The 19,697-nt window shown below is 42.9% G+C and overlaps 2 protein-coding genes, 1 long non-coding RNA gene and 1 pseudogene across 3 annotated transcripts; all 4 read right to left on the bottom strand.

Moving 5' to 3' along the window:
* Nucleotides 1-581: 581 nt before the first annotated feature.
* Nucleotides 582-1,511, bottom strand: LOC119043933 (olfactory receptor 2A2). The gene has a single exon (XM_037138120.2). It carries the CDS (start codon nucleotides 1,509-1,511, stop codon nucleotides 582-584), a length of 930 nt encoding a protein of 309 aa, XP_036994015.2.
* Nucleotides 1,512-3,297: 1,786 nt separating this feature from the next.
* LOC128627048 (uncharacterized) lies at nucleotides 3,298-5,524 on the bottom strand. Its single transcript, XR_008391124.1, has 4 exons — nucleotides 5,356-5,524; nucleotides 4,816-4,982; nucleotides 3,878-4,224; nucleotides 3,298-3,341 (listed from the first exon to the last, which is right to left on the bottom strand). It is a non-coding gene; the product is annotated as an uncharacterized LOC128627048 (long non-coding RNA).
* Nucleotides 5,525-6,613: 1,089 nt separating this feature from the next.
* On the bottom strand, nucleotides 6,614-10,599 carry LOC128627064 (olfactory receptor 2A14-like; annotated as a pseudogene).
* A 3,504-nt stretch (nucleotides 10,600-14,103) lies between these two features.
* On the bottom strand, nucleotides 14,104-17,508 carry LOC119057854 (olfactory receptor 13-like). The gene is made up of 2 exons (XM_053663144.1): nucleotides 17,483-17,508; nucleotides 14,104-15,061 (listed from the first exon to the last, which is right to left on the bottom strand). Exon 2 carries the CDS (start codon nucleotides 15,055-15,057, stop codon nucleotides 14,104-14,106), a length of 954 nt encoding a protein of 317 aa, XP_053519119.1. The 5' UTR covers nucleotides 15,058-15,061; nucleotides 17,483-17,508.
* Between the last annotated feature and the right edge of the window lie 2,189 nt (nucleotides 17,509-19,697).

Raw genomic sequence — 19,697 nt, 5'->3', positions numbered from 1 at the left:
GTAATGCTCAAAACATTTACCTCTAGAACCATTTAAACATTTTCTAGTACATGTCCTTCATTTGAAACGTTAAGATATTTTAGGACTTTTTACATAGTTTCCTGTTGCACCACACCTTTCCCTAACTTTTCCCCTTTGCTACTAAATCATTTCACCAAGGAATTTAGAGTTTCTTTAAGCTTTAATTGCATTCACCACACAACTGATGAGGCACGTTCACATGACTCTGCAGCATTTTCTGTATTAAAATGTCAGTCACTTCAGAAGGTCTCTCATAGGGCATTACTTTTACTGTGCTGTTTCCAACTACCACAAGGTGATAAGAAGTCAAATATCTAAGTACATGAGCCAGAAATACAATTTTCTGACATTTAATTTCTTCTCCGTGTAATATTCGTGGCTTGAAAATAATGAGAATCACTTTAAAAAAAGACTAAAAATTCTAATAATTTAGTTGTCCCATTTCAACTTCAACAGCTGTGTTCTTCTCTGGTACTTTATCCTATTTTCAGAGCTAGAAGTTGAACAATTACTATCTGTATATGAAACTTCTAATCGGGAAAACCGTCTGAGTTTTCCCTTCACCTGGACCTCACCTGCAGCACCCTACACAAGGCGTCCTTCACCTGAGCATTTCTCAGGCTGTAGATGAGGGGGTTCAGCATTGGGTTAAAGAGACTATAAAAGAGGGATAGAATTTTAGTCTTCTCTCCTTGTTGACTGGAGTCAGGGACCATGTAAACCACCATGGCACAGCCAAAGAAGAGCCCGACCACACAGAGGTGGGAGGAGCAGGTGGAGAAGGCCTTCCTGCGGCCCTCCCCAGACTGGATCTTCAGGATGGCCCAGAGGATGTGTGTGTAGGAGACCAGCACCAAGCAGAAGGGCCCGAGTATTACCAAGATAGTAGCAGTGAAAATGACCACTTTGTTGAGCCAGGTGTCAGCACAGGCCAGCTTGAGGACAGACAGGATCTCACAGAAGAAATGGTTTACTTCCCAGGGCCCACAGAATGGCAGCCTTAGAAGAAGAAGCACGTGTATCACAGCCAGAAAAAATCCACTCGCCCAGGAGATGGTGGCCAGGACTGTGCACACAGTCCAGCTCATGATGACAGTATAGTGGAGGGGGTGGCAGATGGCCACATACCGATCATAGGACATTGCCACCAAAATCAGACACTCTGTGTGGCCTAATCCTATATACACAAATGTCTGCATGATGCATGGGACAAAGGAGATGGCTCTATTCTGGGTCACTAAGTTTGCCAGCATCTTCGGGACAGTGTTGGAAGCATAAGACATGTCCATGATGGCCAGGTGGGAGAGGAAGAAGTACATGGGGGTGTGTAGTCTCTGGTCCAGACAGATGAGTGCAAAGATCATGCCATTTGCCAACAGACTGAAGGTGTAGAACAGGAAGAAGACCCAGAAGAGGAGAACTTCTGCCTCTGCGCTGAGCTGGAATCCCAGCAGCACAAACTCTTTGGCCCATGACCAGTTGCCCTTCATTCCTTACAGAGACCTGGTCAAGAACTGAATTGTGATAAAGGTCTGGGCTAGAGAATCAATACAAAGTGGAGTTAATCTGAATGTGAGGTCAGAGAAAGGTTGTATCCTTGTCACTCCATGAAAGCTTCCCCTTTTTCCCCAAACAGGTTACCTGTGTTTAACTTTAATATGAAATAAATTTAAACTTATAGAAAACACTCAGGAATTATGCAAAAACTCCAATATAACCATATGCCCAGATTTAACAAATTGTACTATTTATTTCATATTTACCTTATAATTCTTTGTCTCTGTATTATTGTGTATGAGTATTGCTTCCTTCTGAAGCAGTTGAAATTAAAGTATGAATAGACATGATACCCATTTACCCTTAAATTCCTCTTTCTTCCACCAAAAACTAGGAAATTCAGTAATCTGTCCACAATTATCAAAATCAGGCAATTTGATATTGACATGATTGTTTAAGCTATAATATTCTCTCTCTACTCGCCTCAGCCAGGACCCAATCCAAACTGACATATGAGATTTAACATCATTAATCTTTAGTCTCCTTTCATCTGAAATAGGAACCCTGTCTGCCTTTTCATTCATGATCACTGAATCTTGGAAGATTGTAGAGAAGTTTTTCACTACAATATTATCCATATGGAACTGCATACAACTCCTCATTTTTTAATCAGATTATTCCCTTTCTACAGGGAAATTTAGCATCTTCCCCTGTGCTTCATTGGCAGGTGCATGAGGCTCACTGTTCCATCACTGGCGACACTCACTTGGATCGCCTGGTGAACATGGTGGCCCCCGAGTGTCTCCATTGTAGAATCATTATTTTTATCTCTCATGCAATTTCTGGAGCAGCCATTAAAGTTACTATATAATATTCTCTTCCTCATAGACCTTCTCAGCCACTAATTTCAGTGCCTGTTGATTATCTTGCCTGATTTGATTGTCAGGAGTGATTATTGTGAAACGTGGTGTTCTTACTCTATCACTGCTGGTACATTTACTGGTTGTCAATTTCATTGTGAGGAAAGGCTCGATCATCTACCTACCTATCAATCAATCTTCTATATATCTTTATACGTCTGCATCTGTCATCTGTCTATCGGTATGGACTCATGAATTTTGTAATGAAGAAATTATAATTATTTCTTTTTTTATTTATTCATTCCTAATTATCCTAGAACTAAACCCACCAAGCTTGCCCTTGTGTTTCTAACACATCCCCATAGTTTTGGAGCACTTCCTCACTTCTGATGGCTGTTTCACACTTTTCTCTTACATTCCCCACTTCAGCCTCGGGCACAGACACTTCTCCAAAAGGGTCTGATTACTTTAGGGAAGAGTCATACTCTTACCAGTATTTTAATCTCAATAATTTACACTTTATCATGACTTGTCACATTTCTGATGTCCTCTTTTTAAACAGCAAGCATAAAATTTGGCAAGGAATACAAACTGTTCCTGGGATAACACATTTACATGTTTGTAAACATTGAAAACAGCTTAATGACTTCCCTTTTATGGAGTCAAATCTATTTCACTAAATTAACATTAGTATTAAAGAATATGGTTGACAGTATTTAGTAGTTTATTTTTAGGCAAAATATAGATTTGTAACTAACAACTTATTAATTACCAAGTTCATATCATTGTTTTATTACTACTCAGAAAACCATAGAGTTCGACAATTTAAAGATTAAAGTTGAAGAATATGGGTCATTGTGTGACTATGGTGGTTCTTACCTTGTATGAGCTATTGACATCAAGTTTCAAAACATTTTTAGAAAACCATTATGAAGCTCTATTTAAGTGTAAAGAGGTAATACCCTGAAAAAAAACCCAAAAAAGCATTATTAAAAGTGTGTATATATAGTAATTCCATTTACTGTACATTTTCATATGTATTATGAATATAAATAAATCTATTAACCAATGTTGTTAGTTACCTTACTTCTTTCATTTAGAAACATATCAGAAACTATTTCTTATTTCAAAACATCTATGCAACATGGTGTGAACAGCTGCACACTATTTCCTTGAATATAAGTATGTTATTTATTATCTCATTATATTGGTAGAATATTCTATTTCAGTGAGTAAATTTTAAACTCATGAATTTTTCCAGTAACTTTTCAGATCTGACAGTGCTCAGTGAGATCAGGCACACAATTTACTTCTCTGTGTTCAGGTATCGCTCTGTCTCTAGTCATCTAAAGATCAAACAACAAAATCCCAGCAGCAGGGAGACTCAGCTCTGTCAGTAACCGCCCAGTGGGAAGGGTGTCTAACTGCACAGTCCTGACTCCCTTACCCCTGAATTCACCTCTGCTGTGAGGTTGTTTCATTTGTGTGGCTGCTCTTACCACGCTGGCAGAGAGGGGACGCTGGTTCTTTCCTCACACTCAGATGACAGCCTGCTGGTCTTCACCTTCCTGCAGTTCACTCTTCTCTCAGGTGGATGGTAAATGCTCCACAGAGCTTAGAACAACCTGACTTCCAATGTGTGCAGCTGTTTGGTCACCAGGCTGAACATTCTTCTTACTCTAATTTTAACTGTCACCTGAGCTATTTATCCTCTTATTTGAAGAACCGATGTATCTTGTGTGACATTATCTCATGTCCTTCCTCCTCCACCTGAGGTTCCACATGGTCCATGGAAAAGAACTGACCCCAACACCACATTTGGATTTCCTCTTAGACGTCTTTATATCTACATCATGAACAATAAGAGACATGTACTAGAAAAGCACACTCAGAATTTGATCCTTCGAAGAAACAGACAAAATTTTAGACTTTCATTTTCATAAATATGAGTATGGTTGGGAAGGTTCTATGTAAATGTGCATTAACTTTGTCACATTAATTTTTCCACAATTAAAGATATTGCTGTGTTATGGAAAGTGAGAGAAGCCACATCAGTATTGCCAAATTCTACTCAAACACAGTTGGACACAGCAAGTAATGTTTGAAACGTATTTCATCTCTGAACATGAAGAATAATCATTTTGTTGAACGTAACTCAATGTATTACCAGTCTGTAGGAAATTTGTTTACTAACTTTTTAGTTTTGTCTGTATCCACAAATGAATTATTTTATTTTAGATGTACTTATTTTATTTTTATTTACATTACCAAAGAATCCTTTTGCAATGAAAAATTAAGCAACGTGAAAATAAAGTAGGAGACATTAAATCTCTTAGGCAGACACACAGTGGAACACAGAAGAAAACATAACAGTGAGAACAAAACACTAGTGACACACATACAAAGGTTCTCGAGGTTGGCACAAGCACCTCTTCACCTGGGAGGTCATGTGACTCCGAGTTTCTTCAGCTCTGGAGCTGTGTCCCACTTCCCCAGCTCTGCCCAGGAGTCTCCCACTCATTGTGTCCGATTGGATGATAGTGGATATATTTATATCACACACTGTGAGTTCCAATCTGACAATCATCACCATGAGCTGGTAACCTGGGATGGTCAGGAAATAAAGTAACTGTATGGTAAACTGACATTTTAAATGGTTTCAGTATAAATGATTTACTGTCACGCTTCCTGAAAGATTCATTTCCATGGAGAGAACTTTCTCTGCATAGCACCCTTGTCATTCAGACTAGGAAACACAGACCACCTCTGATCTGGCTTCTCAAAGCCTTACTCAGAGCCAATGCCTGGCTATAAACCCCTGGCTGAGACAGCCTGCTGGCTTTGACCACCACTATGCAAGCACATCGGGAGGGGAGTCTGAGAGATGTTGAGGGAGGTCAGGGCCCTACCCACAGCACAGGAGGCAGACAGTCCCTGAGGTGGGGAAGGAAGAAATCCAGGTGCAGGTTCCACTGACCTTTAGTGCCTGGTTGAAGTCAGAAGGAAAGAGCACCCAGTAACGCCAGTCTCGTGCACACAGCCATGGTGGTGTCAGCTGCTATCTTGTGCAACCTCAACTACTCACACTGAACCTGACCCCCCAGCACAAATCAGTCTCTTCTGTGTGTGATTTTCTCATGAGCAGTTGCTCTGACCTGGAATAAAGCACACAGAGCAGAGAGATGCACCTGTGAACAGGGGCAGCAGCCTTTCCCTCTTCAGCTTCTTCCAGTGGAGACCCGGACACTGGAGGGGCCACAGGTCTTGCTGTGGGTCCTTCAGAGAACCCCAGGGACATAGCTTCCATTTGAGAATCAGAGGAACTAAAAGCCTTCTATATTTTCTACTGCGAGTTCAGATTCCCACGAGGATTATGAGATATTCTGCCTAGTTATCTTCTCCCTACAGGAAAAGAAAAACTCTCTGCTTTTCTCTTTGGAAGAAAGTGAAGATCGAGTCTGACTGTCCTTGGGGGAAGAAAGCTGGGGACCAGGCAGGGCAGTTGTTAGTGCTGTGCTGTTTCTACATGAACCTGCAGGAATTTCAGGGCTTTTAACCCTGAGACAGACACCATGAATGATGGCAGCCATTCTCTTGAAATGATTAGCATTATGAATGTCTGCTTCTCTAGATCTTGTAGAGGGTGGGATACTGTGGAACCTGTTAGGGTGACTCTGAGAGAGAATAGGCCCCCCCAAGCCAGGACATGTCCCTGTCTGCACTAAGGCATCATAGGTACAAATGAGGAAGGATTAGAACATCCATGAGCAACAACTACTGAGTCCTTCTTATGTTTCAGAAAAGGTGCCAAATACCTTACAGTGACCACACAGTTCAGTCTCATTATCATTTTCACTTTGAAGATGTGGAGCTCGAAGTGTGAACACACTGTCATGAGTCCTCTGAGTGTGGCCCAGGGACCACAGAGAATCTCTGAGGACCTTTCCAAGGCTCTACCGGGTATGAACTGTTTTCACAACAATGCTCAGACACTTTGCCTTCTTCATTTTCACTCTCTCAGGAGTGCACAGGGGGGCTTTCTGGAGGCAACATGACATTCGATGAGGCGGCAGAGAGAACACAGAAGATGTCAACCCAGCTCTTCTCGGCTCAGCCAACACCTAAAAATTTTTCAGAACCGTAAAACACAGCTAATCTTATCAGCTGTGACAACTTCAGTTGTGTGAAACACAGCTAGAAAACTTCTATTTGGGAGAACTTTCTGAGTTTTCCCTTCATCTGGACCTCACCTGTAGCACCCTGCACAAGGCGTCCTTCACCTGAGCATTCCTCAGGCTGTAGATGAGGGGTTCAGGATTGGGTTAATGAGACTGTAAAACAGAGACACAATTTTCTCCTTCTCCTCTCGTTGACTGGAGTCAGGGACCATATAAACCACCATGGCTATGCCAAAGAAGGGCCCGACCACACAGATGTTGGAGGACCAGGTGGAGAAGGCCGTCCTGCGGCCCTTCCCAGACAGGATCTTCAGGATAGCCTGGAGGATGTGTGTGTAGGAGACCAGCACCAAGCAGAGGGGCCCGACTAAGAGAAACACACAGGCAGCAAAAATGACAAAGTGGTTGAGCCCAGTGTCACCATAGGCCTGCTTGAGTATTGTAGACTGCTCTGCCTGGTTTCAGGAATTGTATCTCTATCCCTTGTGGCTAAGGGCAAGGGAGGACCATTGGAATGGGAGCCACAGGAGACAAAGCTGGTCTCTGGTAGCAAACGCTGCCTCAGTTTCCTCTTTCTGCCCCCAAAGCTTGGTCGGAAGTCAATGATGGGTAAGACCCCTCACAACGGGGGGCAACCTAAGCCAGAGTCATTCACTTGGGAGGCCTTCATGGAAGGACTCAGGGGGCTGCAACAGAGAGCAATAAACTCTCACCCCCCAGCTTTGTCTAAGCCCAAGTCCCCATGTTCTTTGGGAGAAGTACTTCCCGGTTCTAATCCCCTTAAGCCTGAATACCTGATGGGGAGAGGTGCAGCTCCTTGCTTTCTAGAGCGTGCCCTGAGGAAATATCTGGCATCACAAAGACCTGCTGATAAACCTGTGAAATCTGCTCTGCTAAGAGTGCTTTCATTCATATGATAGGGTCTGAGAGGAAATAAGTATGTCTCCAAAAGTTTCTGCAACTCTCTTCCTGACAGACACTGACTCATAGTAAGCCCTCAGATTTCTTTGAAATGTTATCTACTGTTTGATCCTTGCTGCCCTGTATTCCTGTGTATTACAACCCAATAAAAGGCTATAGAAGAGGGCACTCAGGGCCTTTTTCTCCTCGGAGAAACTGGCCACAGCTCACTTCTCCTCCCGAAACAGATCACATCATATCTCGGTAATAATTACTCTCTATCCATAGCACTAGGGGGACTTGTGAGAGAAGTCACTCCCACACTTGAGGACAGACAGGATCTCACAGAAGAAGTGGTTGACTTCAAGAGGCCCACAGAAGGGCAGCCTCAGGATGAGAACTAAATGGACCAGAGCCAGGAGGGAGCTAATCACCCAGGATGTGACAGCCAGGACCATGCACTCTCTCCAGCTCATGGTGACAGAGTAATGGAGGGATGGCAGATGGCCACCTATTGATCATAGGACATCACCACCAAAATCAGGCACTCTGTGTGAGCAAAGGTTAGATACAAATAATTCTGTGTAAGGCATTTACAAAGGAGATGGCTCTATTCTGGCTAAGTTTGCCAGCATCCTGGGGACATTGTTGGAAGCATAAGACATGTTGATGATGGCCAGGTGGGAGAGGAAGAAGGACATGGGGCTGCGCAGTCTACAATCTGAGCAGACAAGGCGCAGGATGACACCATTCCCCAGAAGGGTGAGGGCATACAACAGAGAGAGGAGTCCAAAGAGTACAAACTCCAGTGCTGACTCCACCTGGAGTCAGGATGACACCATTCCCCAGCAGGGTGACTTCCCTGATCCACTTGAGGTTGAACGCCTGGCCCTGTCTGTCCTCCAATTTACGTGATTTGTGAAACAGGACAAAGGAAGTGGGGACGTGACTTTTCTGCTCCAGTTTTTGGTCCCGTACATTTCTGCTGCCTCAGAGTAAAGCCTACAGAACACATTTTGTCCTGCTGGAGCGTGGGAGCGAGCCGAAGGCTGAAATTTGGAGAGAAGTTTTGTCAAAGACACAATCCATGTTTCCCCAATAAGCCTCATTAAAAACTGATTTTCATTTCTACTTGATATTCTGTGTCTATTTCTGACTTTATTTCTTCAGACTGGGAACAAGATGACAACATGGTTAAGGACCGCCCCTAAATCACCAGGAGTAAAAAAATCAGGAAAGCACTTGTTGAGACTAAAAAGCACTAGGACAGAAATAAACAGGCTGAAATGACGGGAAGTGACTTGGTTCTAGACCGCTTCCTTAGGTGGGATTGTCAGCAACAGTCTCCCCAAAGAGAAGACACATAGGCAGAATCTGAAAATCGTAGGGTTGCCCACCTGCCTCCAGCCCAGGTGGGCGCTGCTCTGCCAACTGAGCAGCAGAGGTGCATCCCCCAGGCAGGGGGGACTTGGGGAGTCCGGAAACAGAAAGGAATCCAGGGGACCTGACCCCAGTGACCAAGGTTTATATACTTGTTGAAATGGATGTAAAAATTAGTAAGTTGGAGATATATTGAAATATTTGGCGACCAGGCAGCCACTGAAAATGACAACTTTGGAACAGCAGGATAATATAACACTCCTTATACAGTGAAATAAAAAAATTTCCACAGAAAGTCAAAGCATGGATGTACAATGTGATCTGATTTGTATTTTATAACATGGACGTTTTTATTCAATGTCCTGTGTGCGTCTTTACAGATATCTGGGAAAATTTTATAAATTAAACGTGAAACTGTTGATGCTATCTCTAGAAAGGAGTATCATGCAGGGATTTACCTTTCATATAAATTGTTTATTTATTTCTTCCCTTATAATAAACCCTGGGCATTAATGGGAAAAATGAGACATTTCCACTTGGGAAAAGGCCATGCTGGGACCTGGAACTGAAGTTGCATGTCATCGCTGCTCATTGGACAGTGACCCTCACTGAGCTGGCCCAGGAATGTGACAATGGGGGCAGGTTTTCTCAGAGCTTCCAGTGGGAGAACTAAGTCACTGCATTCGACAGGAAAGGGGCATTCAAAACCCTACCCCACTGTTCACCATACTATTATTTCCTGAACTGTACTGATAGAGAAAAAGATCAAACTCTTCTATTGACTGAAATAGGTAAAGGAGAATCACCCTGGACAGTGTGGCTCAAGGGCTGGACGTTGTTCCAGGAAGCAAAAGGTCAGCGGTTTGATTCCTGGTCAGGGCACATGCCTGGGTTGCTGATTTGGTCCCCAGTTGAAGTCCCTGGTCAGGGCACATAGTTGAGGCAGCCAATCGATGTTTCTCTCTCACATTGATGCTTCTCTTCCTCTCTTTCTCCCTCTCTTCCCCTCTATCTAAAAATAAGGAAATAAATTCATTTAAAAAGACTAAGAAAGGATCTAAAGTCAGGTGGAAGGTTACCATCACACCCACCTGGATGAGGGTAGCTCTGTAGCCAGATCACATTCTGCATGGGCGGCTGGCTGATTCCACCTCTCTGACACTGTCATAGCCAAGTCAAGAGCTGCTGGCCACATAAGGACAATGAGGAGGGTCCTAGAGGGTCAGAGACATCAGGGCCACACCATGGGCAGAGGGAGCAGTCCCTAGTGATTTCCTCAGGTCCCTGGTAATGGAGATAGGCCTAGGACCACACAGGCAAGGCGTTTTGGCACCAACACTTAAAGCCAGTCATTTCATTCACCCCCTTTCCCATCTCCCACCTGCAAAACCGTCCTCAGGGCTAATGAGCATTCGTTACTTACAGTGCTATAATCTATGTTCTGTTCTCCAAATATGGCCTTGGACTTACAGGAAATCTCACAGAAGGGGGAAAGAAACTGGATCGAGTCTCTTCTCTGAAGGGGACTCCCCGGGAGTGAAGCCCAGACCCAGCTCTCAGCAGAGAACTTGATGATTGACTTGCTTTTGCCAGCAAAGGCCTTTTCTATCTTCACCTGAACCCACCTCCCTCCCCACAGATGTAGACAATGATTCTGGGACAGACCCTGGGGATTTATGTCCACTCACACTCTCGCCAGAGAGATTGAAAGGCTCTGCTACCTCCTGTGGTGGTGAACCAGTGAGTGCATGTCCCACGTCCATGCATTTTGCTCTCTCAGTGCCCCAGGGGAATTTGTGTGTGTTTATTTGGGAGTTGTGAGTGTGTACGTGTGCATGTTTGGGGTTGGGTGAGGCCAGGATGTCTCTAAAGTGTGCAAGCCCTGGCATAGAAAATAAAAATTCAGCCATAAATTACTTGCTCTCCATATTTATTTTATCAGTCTTAAAATTGCTCTACTCTGATTCCTCCTCTTTAATTGTGGAGGGGAGTCTGTGGTTTCTTGATCTCTCCTGGTAGGGGCCCCAGGGATCCTGTTAAGATGCTATCTTGGAGAAATTCTTACCTCCTAATGAGAACACGTGACTGCCAAACAATCACTGAGCATTGCTCATAAACAGTTTTGACCTGGTGATTTAGGTATACCTCTCCCTCAATTTTCTACAGTTTGCCCTCCATTTCAAACATCTCCAGATTTCTGAGCCACATTTTTCTTCCTTCATCCTGGGTTAAAGCCCACAGCTCCAATGAAAAATGAATCTCTTTCTCTCTCACTGATAACGTTTGATGATTGCAAAGTCCCTCCCATTCTAACTCCCCAAGTATATCTCAGTTGAGTTCTCTAGAGAATCTTAGTTCAGAAACTGTGGCGGAAAGAGCCCTATACAATAACAGCAATATGTTTAATTTACCGGTGAGCAGAAAACATATTGTAGTATGTGAGAGGAGACAAATTATTTTTTTTCCTTAAAATAATCTGTGTGCAACTGAGCCTCACACCACTCACCTCCCCGTTCCCCAGCACACACACTCTGCCCCAGTGAAGGCCTCCTCCCCAGTACTGCCACCTGGAAATTCTCATTCCTCCTCACGAGTCTGTCTCATTCTTTCACCACCCACTTGACTTCAGACACAACCCCAGTCCGTCACAGAGCTCTCGGAGCCCTCTTCAGCCGGCTTAGCTGGAGCTGGACTCCCTACCCCAGCAGACTCAATGCCCTTGTTGTAATACCCTTAATGGTTGTGCTGAACTCACTTTTTTGTACTTTTAATATTCTCACATTGTTCATCTTTCCTGTATTTTACAAGTAAAACAAGATTATTCTAGAAAAATAGATTTCACCCATCAATACCCAGGGAGAGCTAAGGATAAGGATTTGGGCCATGTTCATTCAGATATGCATAATTACCATTTTGAATGCCTTTTAAAAAATATTTTTAAATCCTCACCTGAGGATATGTTCATTGATTTTTGAGAGAGAAAAGAAGGGAGAGAGAGAAACACCCATCGGCTGCCTCACAAACACACACTGACTCGGGACCGAACACACAACCTTTGGTGTAGGGGATGATGCCCCAACCAACCGAGCCACCCAGTCAGGGCACCACATTGATTTCTTCTGAGGAGGACAAGACGATGGCATTTAACACAGCTGACAGGAAGGAGGAAGAGGTGTCATGGTTCATTACCTTTTTAAAATTTTTTTGCTGCTAATCTTTGAAACATTAGAGCAAAAATATTTACTCTCAAAAACCTTACATTTCTTGTGTGCTGGTAATATTTATATTGATTCATATTTTAATTTCAGTAAGAATAAATATTACAAAGCATGAATGGCACCATCATTAGCGATGAACCTTTATTAAATAAAGGTCGTGCAAACCCATAAGTACACCTAATATCATTTTAACATTATTTCTGCCGAGAGAGAAATTCCTCTTTGCAGGGCTTCAGTCCTGTCTTAGTGTTTTCAAGACCACTTGGCACACACAATTTCAATGAGCTAGCTGAAAAAAAATAAAATGATATAAGCAATGGTGAGAAATTAGGAATCTTCATGACTGGTCCCACTATAACTTGCCATGGTACTTCTTTCTAACTCCACAAAGCTATTGTAGGGTATACTCCACCAAAATGAGGGAGTAAACCAAAAAAAAGGGAAGACATGGCATTAATGAACTAAGGACTTTAACACTGAATCTCCAGGATGGCAAAGAGCACGCGTGTGTAGACCAGCACCAAGCACAGGGGCCCCACTAAGACAAACACAGAAGCAACAAAGGTGACAAGCCAGTTGAACCCAGTGGCAGCACTGGCCAGCTTGAGGACAGACAGGATCTCACAGAAGGAGTGGTCGACTTCCTGAGGCCCACAGAAGGGCAGCCTCAGGACAGCAAACACAAGGACAAGGGCCAGGGGGAAGCTGAACGCCCAGGATGTTCAGTAGCAAATCGCACTTTATTTGTCTCAGTAAGGCATAGTCCTTCTTCTTTTAAACTGATAAAAGTATGTAGAGTATAATATTAATAATTACAATTTTGAGCTCATTATAGTTTCTAGATTCTGCTAAGCATTTTGCACATAGTATTACCTCTCAATAAACCTTAGTTAGTGAATTTACTTTACACATACAAAATCTAAACTTCAAAGAAACTAACCATGCTTTGTAAGAAAGAAATCCATACATTTTCTTCTTTAAAAACTCTTCACACACATAAAACATAATTTTAAAAGTAAATATTCCCTTTGATGCAGTTTAAGTATGCAGGTTTAATTTAGCATACAATTTAAAGAAAGTTTTGAAAAAGTCTCTATACAACCTTTCCCACTACTTCTTAACTGTGTTCTACCATTTCATAATTGTGTTAGAGATTCATGTTACATGGTTATTGAACTCACCTCACATTTCTTACTTTAAAGAGCAAATTACTACTGATAATTTATAGTCTTGTCTCATTGATCTAACACTCATCATAGCAATTACACAGTCTGCTCTTGTTTGTGAGAATGTTCTAATTATTTGTCATTTCCCATAGGAGAGAAGTGAAAAAACCAATGAGAGAAAATGTGCATTATCCCAAGGATTCTCAGCTACGTCCACTCTGCCTTCTTCCTCTCGTCCCCACCATCCAGGATCTCCACCTACACTGTAAAGGCAGAGAAACACAGCAGCAGTGAAAGTTCCAATGTGTCTGTGTTTCACCTGACATCCTTCAAGGTTCTCTCCTTGTCAGTTCCATCAGAGTTACACCTTAATCCTCTTTCCCTTGAAGTCCTGGCTCATGTTTTTCATAATTTAAGTTCTTGGTGCCTCAAAAAACATCACTGCCATAAACATATGCAGGAAAAAACCCAAATATTTTAAATTTAGACCAATTCTTGAAGATAACCATTGCCAAATTTAAAATATTTCAATAACTACTATGTAATCAGTCTCAATTCCTATATTTTAAATATTCTGCAAATACCTTGGTTTATTCAATAAAATTTTGTCTATAAATCCTGATTATGGAATATGTAAATTTATTTCATCTTATTCAGAATATCCTTCATGACCATATTACGAGTGCATGCACCAAGCAGAGAGCTGGAAGAGGGGCTCATTTCCTTGTGCAGCATCCTTGTAGAGAGCGACTAAACTGGGCTTTCTCAGGAGCTACTCACAGGAGTTCAAGAACATGCAAAGGATGCCCTAGGCCTAGAGCATGTCTCTGCATTCCTCTGCACATATTGGGTAAGGTAACACACTGGGTCTGTTTACACTCAGTTATTTTTTATCAGTGAGGCTCTCATGACAGTCTCTCCTTTTCAGCCTCCTTCTCAGAGCAGCGTTGACATCTCTGTTCCTCAGACTGTAGATCAGGGGATTCAGCATGGGACTGAAAAGGCTGTGAAACAGGTGGAGGTATTTATTCCGCTTCTGGGGCTCCCCATGTTGGGGTCCAACATATATGATAATGGCTGTGCCAAAAAAGAGCCCCACCACACAAAGATGGGAGGAGCAGGTGGAGAAAGCTTTCCGGCGCCCCTCTGCTGACTGGATCTTCAGGATGGCACATAGAATGTGACCATAGGAGACCACAATTGTGGACACTGGTCCCACCAGCACCAACACACCCGCAACCATAATCACATCCTCGTTAAGCTGTGTATCTGCACAGGTGAGTTTGAGAAGAGCTAGAAGCTCACATAAGAAGTGATTCACTTTCTGGGGCCCACAGAAGGGCAACGGTAATAGCAACACCATATGTACTAGGGCTGGGAGGACTCCTATAGTCCAGCAAGTCACTGCCAGGGTGACACAGACTCTCCAGCTCATGATGGTAGAATACCGAAGGGGCAGGCAGATGGCCACATACCTGTCGAAGGACATCACCACCAGGAGAAGACATTCGATGGCAGCAAAAATCAAGAAAAGAAAGGTCTGAATTATGCAGCCAGCAAAAGAGATGGGCTGGGCTGGCCTGAGGAGGTTGACCAGCATCTGGGGCACCGTGTTGCAGGCATAAGCTATGTCCACAGTGGCCAGCTGGGAGAGGAAGAAGTACATGGGGGTGTGAAGTCGGGAGTCCAGTGAGATGAGCCCCACGATGACCCCATTGCCCAGCAGGGTGAGGGCATAGCAAACGGAGAAGACCCCAAACAGGAGCACCCGCATCCCTGGGCTGAGTGGGAATCCCACTAGGAGGAACTCTGTGACAGAGGTCTGGTTGCCCCCCATTGTCCTGGGAAGGAACAAGGGAGAGAGCTCAGCAGGTCTGAGTGACCAAGGGACATGTCTAATGTGTCACAGGTAGACCTCTGTGTGTCACTGCTTCTTCCCTCGTAAACATCCTCAGTGAAACTTCTGTCCTGTTCATCAGTTACTAAGTGAGTACTATCTACGCATGGCAAATGACACACAAGGAATTTCATTCACCTTGATAAATTAAATGCCAGTGTCCCATTACACTGTTCAGTGAATCTTACCTTTATTTCCAAACTTCCACTACAGTTCCTAACACATTAACACACCTACTGCCTCCCTAACAGTGGACACGTTTCTCAGTGAGCAGGACTGCTTTGGGGGCCTGCCTAAGAGGAGTCCCAACCCCCAGTGCACACATGGACACCGTGGGGAGGGGGCTGTGGTACTGGCCCTGCACCCACATGTGAGGGTGGGAAAGAGGATGCGAAGCCTGTGGGACATCCTATCAGGGGATCTCACATTTTTGTGCCTTCATTAGATGACTTATTGGTCAGCCTTGTAATTTTTACTGGCAGCATCATCTTGAATTAAGTTGAGAGCATGGCAGGCAGACTGCCACCACTTTAGCTGGATTTAAGGAAGAAAACTTTGCCTTTTGACTTTTGTACCCACAGATATTCTACTCTGATCATGCTATTTCATGATCAGATATTACCCATCAAACACTTATCCCTATATGAATATTCATGCTCTATGCCTGTATGTGTGGATAAGTATATGTTACATATTTAGTTACACACATATGCACATACATGCACTTGAATCCTTCGGCACACATATGTGTATATCATGTGAATATCATGTGCATATAGGCACATCTTATGTGAATATAATCCTTATTATATTCTTAACCCTATAATGAACATTTATATTCTATGCCTGTATGTCTGTGGAGAATGTATATATTATGTATATAGTTACATACACACATATGCACACACATGCATTTGAATCTTTACTATGTGGAAGACTAGTTGCTACTTTCTGTATTATTTTCTACTCCTTCACTACTAAAATGCTGCTTGAATGGTTTCTTGATGGGTCATGGTCAGGGATTTGAAACGACTGATCAATATCCAAGGCAAGAGCTAAAGCTCTAACTATATACTCACATCCTTAGAACCTTTAACATACTTTACAGCTTAACACTAACAGAAAAATATTATTCATCATGAATCTTTACTTTCCGTGGTTTATCAATGTTTAGGAAAAGACTTTGTCCCAGGGTGGGTATTTTGAGGTTTGACTTGTGACAATTAAACCACTGCTTCTGTTTCCTTGTCTGTCTGACTCCATACCCTTCTTCTATCCAGCATCCATCTGAATTTCACTAAAATAAGGACCACAAAGAAAAACTCATAAATGCAGTACTATATCAATTCTCCAAATTTCCTCACAAATTAACATTTGTAAGGTTTGATAAGCAAAAGTGTGAAGGTTTCACCCTGATTCAAAGGAAGAATCAGAATTCACAACAGAAACACTGGGAGATGATTTTGTCTTAGTCCAAGAAATAACATCATAACGGTTGGAATCACCTTCGTGAAGAAAGCTGGCTGTTTTAGTAGGACCGAGCTGTATGTCAGTGAATGATTTAACTCAGAGATTTAGATTCCCATGTTATGGGAGAAGTTGAGCAAGAAAAATGCTGAGGTCTCTTCCAACTACAGGATTCATTAGTCCTAAATGTACAGAAAAGTGTTAGCCATTTTCATTTCAGCTTTGTTGCCACATTTGGGGAGAAAGAAGATAGCTATGCTAATACTAAAATGTCTTATGATGAAGGTCACAATAAACTAAAGAAGAAGGACCAGGGAGTATCATCTCATCAAGCTCCTAACTGCTGCAAGTAACTAAAACACAACACTAAAATCCACAGATATTTAATAAACATATTCAATGTTCATCCATATGTCTTGGCTGAAGACATACAAGACAATTCATATCTGCTGTTGTATGGAACGTGCCTGGAGTGACAAGTCTCTTAACAGGACTCAAAAGATGATAATTCTCATATTCAAATAAGTCGCCAAGTAGCTTTTCACTTTGAAAAATAAAACCTTCATGACACTCTTCCATCGCAAACTCCTTTTCTGGTTAAATTGGTCCATTATTTCATGGAAACATGATTTAATTTCATGGCACAATGGAAAGACTTTCAAGAAAATCTCTCAAACACCTAGTGTATCTTATCATTTAAAGAAGAAATTTTACACTAAATGATCAACCTTAGGTGTCTCTAAACGAGGTGATGTCTGAAATTGTCCCATTAGCTTTGTCTACAGATAGCAGCCTCTGGCACTGACAGACAATGACAATCCCATTCCACTGAGATTCTTCATCACAGCCTGTCTGAATTTGAATAGTGAACAAAGACTGGACAACATAAGAAACTTACCACAGACTCACAGCTAAAATTGAGAAGACCAGCTGAATGTGAATGGGGTTGAGCCAAAACACAGCAAGAAAGAGAAAAGCATCTGATTTAGTGTTGAAATGGCCATCTCATAAGCATCTCGTAGGAGAAGAGGTGCCGAACAAGAAGAGATGATTTATTCTCTGCTCCACTCCACCACCTCTCAATATACTTCTGAGTGTTTGGTGTAGGGAGGGATAAAGACCCACCAGGGACACTGCCATTAAGTCCCTTCCAGAGGAAAGGGGGCTCTCAAGGGACTAATCTCTGGTGTTCTCCACAGGGACACCTGTAACAAGGAACTGGATATGATGGTTCCTTCACTCACTGTGGGGTCCATGTCCACCAATTTGGAAGCCCTAAAATAATTTCTGAGACTCCTTCACACATTACAATGACCACACCTTGCATTCACTATGGCTCAAAAACTCAATTTCCCCCACCTACTAACCCTCCAAATAGAGTAGGTGGTACACAGGGCAGCCGGGGCTGATGGGTTTTTTCCATCCTCAGTCTTGGCTGAGTTTTATCTCACACCTAACTGGAATATGTATACTCCATATTTTTTCTCTTTGAATCAGATGGGAATCTAACATGAAAGAAAAACCATGCTGGTGTTATACGATAGTAGAGAGACTTTCATACAACACAATGGTTACAAGGGTACCGGAGAACTACAACAGTAAACACAGAGCTCTCGAATGAACAATCAGAAGTGTGTCAAGCTGTGATTCCTAGGGTTCAAGAGCACAGAGCAGAGGATGGGTGACTGGAATCCAGAAGGCCAGAGGAGTCAGGGTTCACACTCAACCCTATGAGGAGAAGGGGTGTCCCAGTGTCACTGTGGCCCCAGCTGACAATGGTGGATCTGGCTCTGGGAAGCTGAGTAACTAAGGCTGGGCAGGGGGACTTTACTGCCACTGCCAAGAGCTGTTGGGCAAGGCTGACAAGACCAGTGGGCAGACAGGAAGGAGCAAGGTCCCTTTCCCTGCTCCAGGCTCCCAGTCTATTTAGAGCTCCCTACCTACACAACATAAGCAATTGGAAGCCACTAAAAGAAGTAATTGCCCTGGCTGGTGTGGCTCAGAGGTTGGAGTGTCCACCTACCTATTGAAACCTTGGAGTTTCGTTCCTGGTCAGGGCCCATACAGAGCTGGGTTGCAGGTTTGGTCCCAGTTGGCACACATACAGGAGGCAACCAATGGATGTTTCTCACATTTATGTTTCTCTGCCTCTCTCCCTCTCCACCTCTGACTCAAAAAACAAAAAGCATGTCCTTAGGTGAGGATTAAAAAATAAAAATCAACAGTCCAAATGTCCCAGTTTGGTTAAGAAAAGTTGTCATCTGGACACCAGATGCAGGGGTCTCAAGTTTATCACTAAAGAACAACCTCCACTTCACTCATACTGAGAGTTCATTAGTACAAAATTACTTAAAAACACAAACAGGAAGGTGAGGTTTAGATGTGATGCACAATGACTTTTGCTGAATCCTTACCTTGAAGGGAACATGCTAGCTACTCACAGGCAGCACTGTGAGCCACAGGCCTTCCCTCTAAGGTCCAGTCTACACCACACTGACAGTACAGACACAGAGGAGAATGTGTGCTGCTTGCTAAGGGTGGGTGACCACAGGGAAGGAGGGCTTGACAGTGACAGCAACTCATCAAAAGTCAGACGTTTGCTACTTTCTGGTACGCAAAGGCATAAAACAGACCTATAATGGGACGTTCTTCCTGGACTGGTTAGGATGGCTGGATGAGACGTTGCGTGTTGAGTGCCATCGATGTGTAGTGCACAGCACTGGGTGAGGGATGGAAAATACGGTAGCTGTTCTCATAAGAGCCCATCTGATCTTCATATTCAGTGAGCTCTGCTGTCCAGAGGAGGTAAGCAAGTGTTGGGTGGCTTTTCAAAATTGATTTTATGCTATAGTATTTAAAATAAAGACATATATGATATATGAGGGTTTTTCTTACATCTTACAACTTTAGTAGGTGAATTTCTTGTATTTTTTTTATTATCACATATATTTTGTTTTTAGCTTAGTTGGTGCACAGGCTAGTACTGGTTCTCTATTTCTCAGGCACAGGATTCTTTATATATTTATTACAGCAAGCTTGTTAATCTTGTTATTCAGAGATTGGATACCCCCTTTTTTTTCCAGTATTATCAACTGTTGTAGACTGCTCTTCCT

This window comes from Artibeus jamaicensis, unplaced genomic scaffold (assembly GCF_021234435.1).
Source record: "Artibeus jamaicensis isolate MK-2021 breed Jamaican fruit bat unplaced genomic scaffold, CSHL_Jam_final contig_1044, whole genome shotgun sequence".
NCBI lineage: Eukaryota > Metazoa > Chordata > Mammalia > Chiroptera > Phyllostomidae > Artibeus > Artibeus jamaicensis.
Note: the sequence above shows the minus strand (reverse complement) of the source record. Positions and strands in the feature narration are given on the sequence as shown.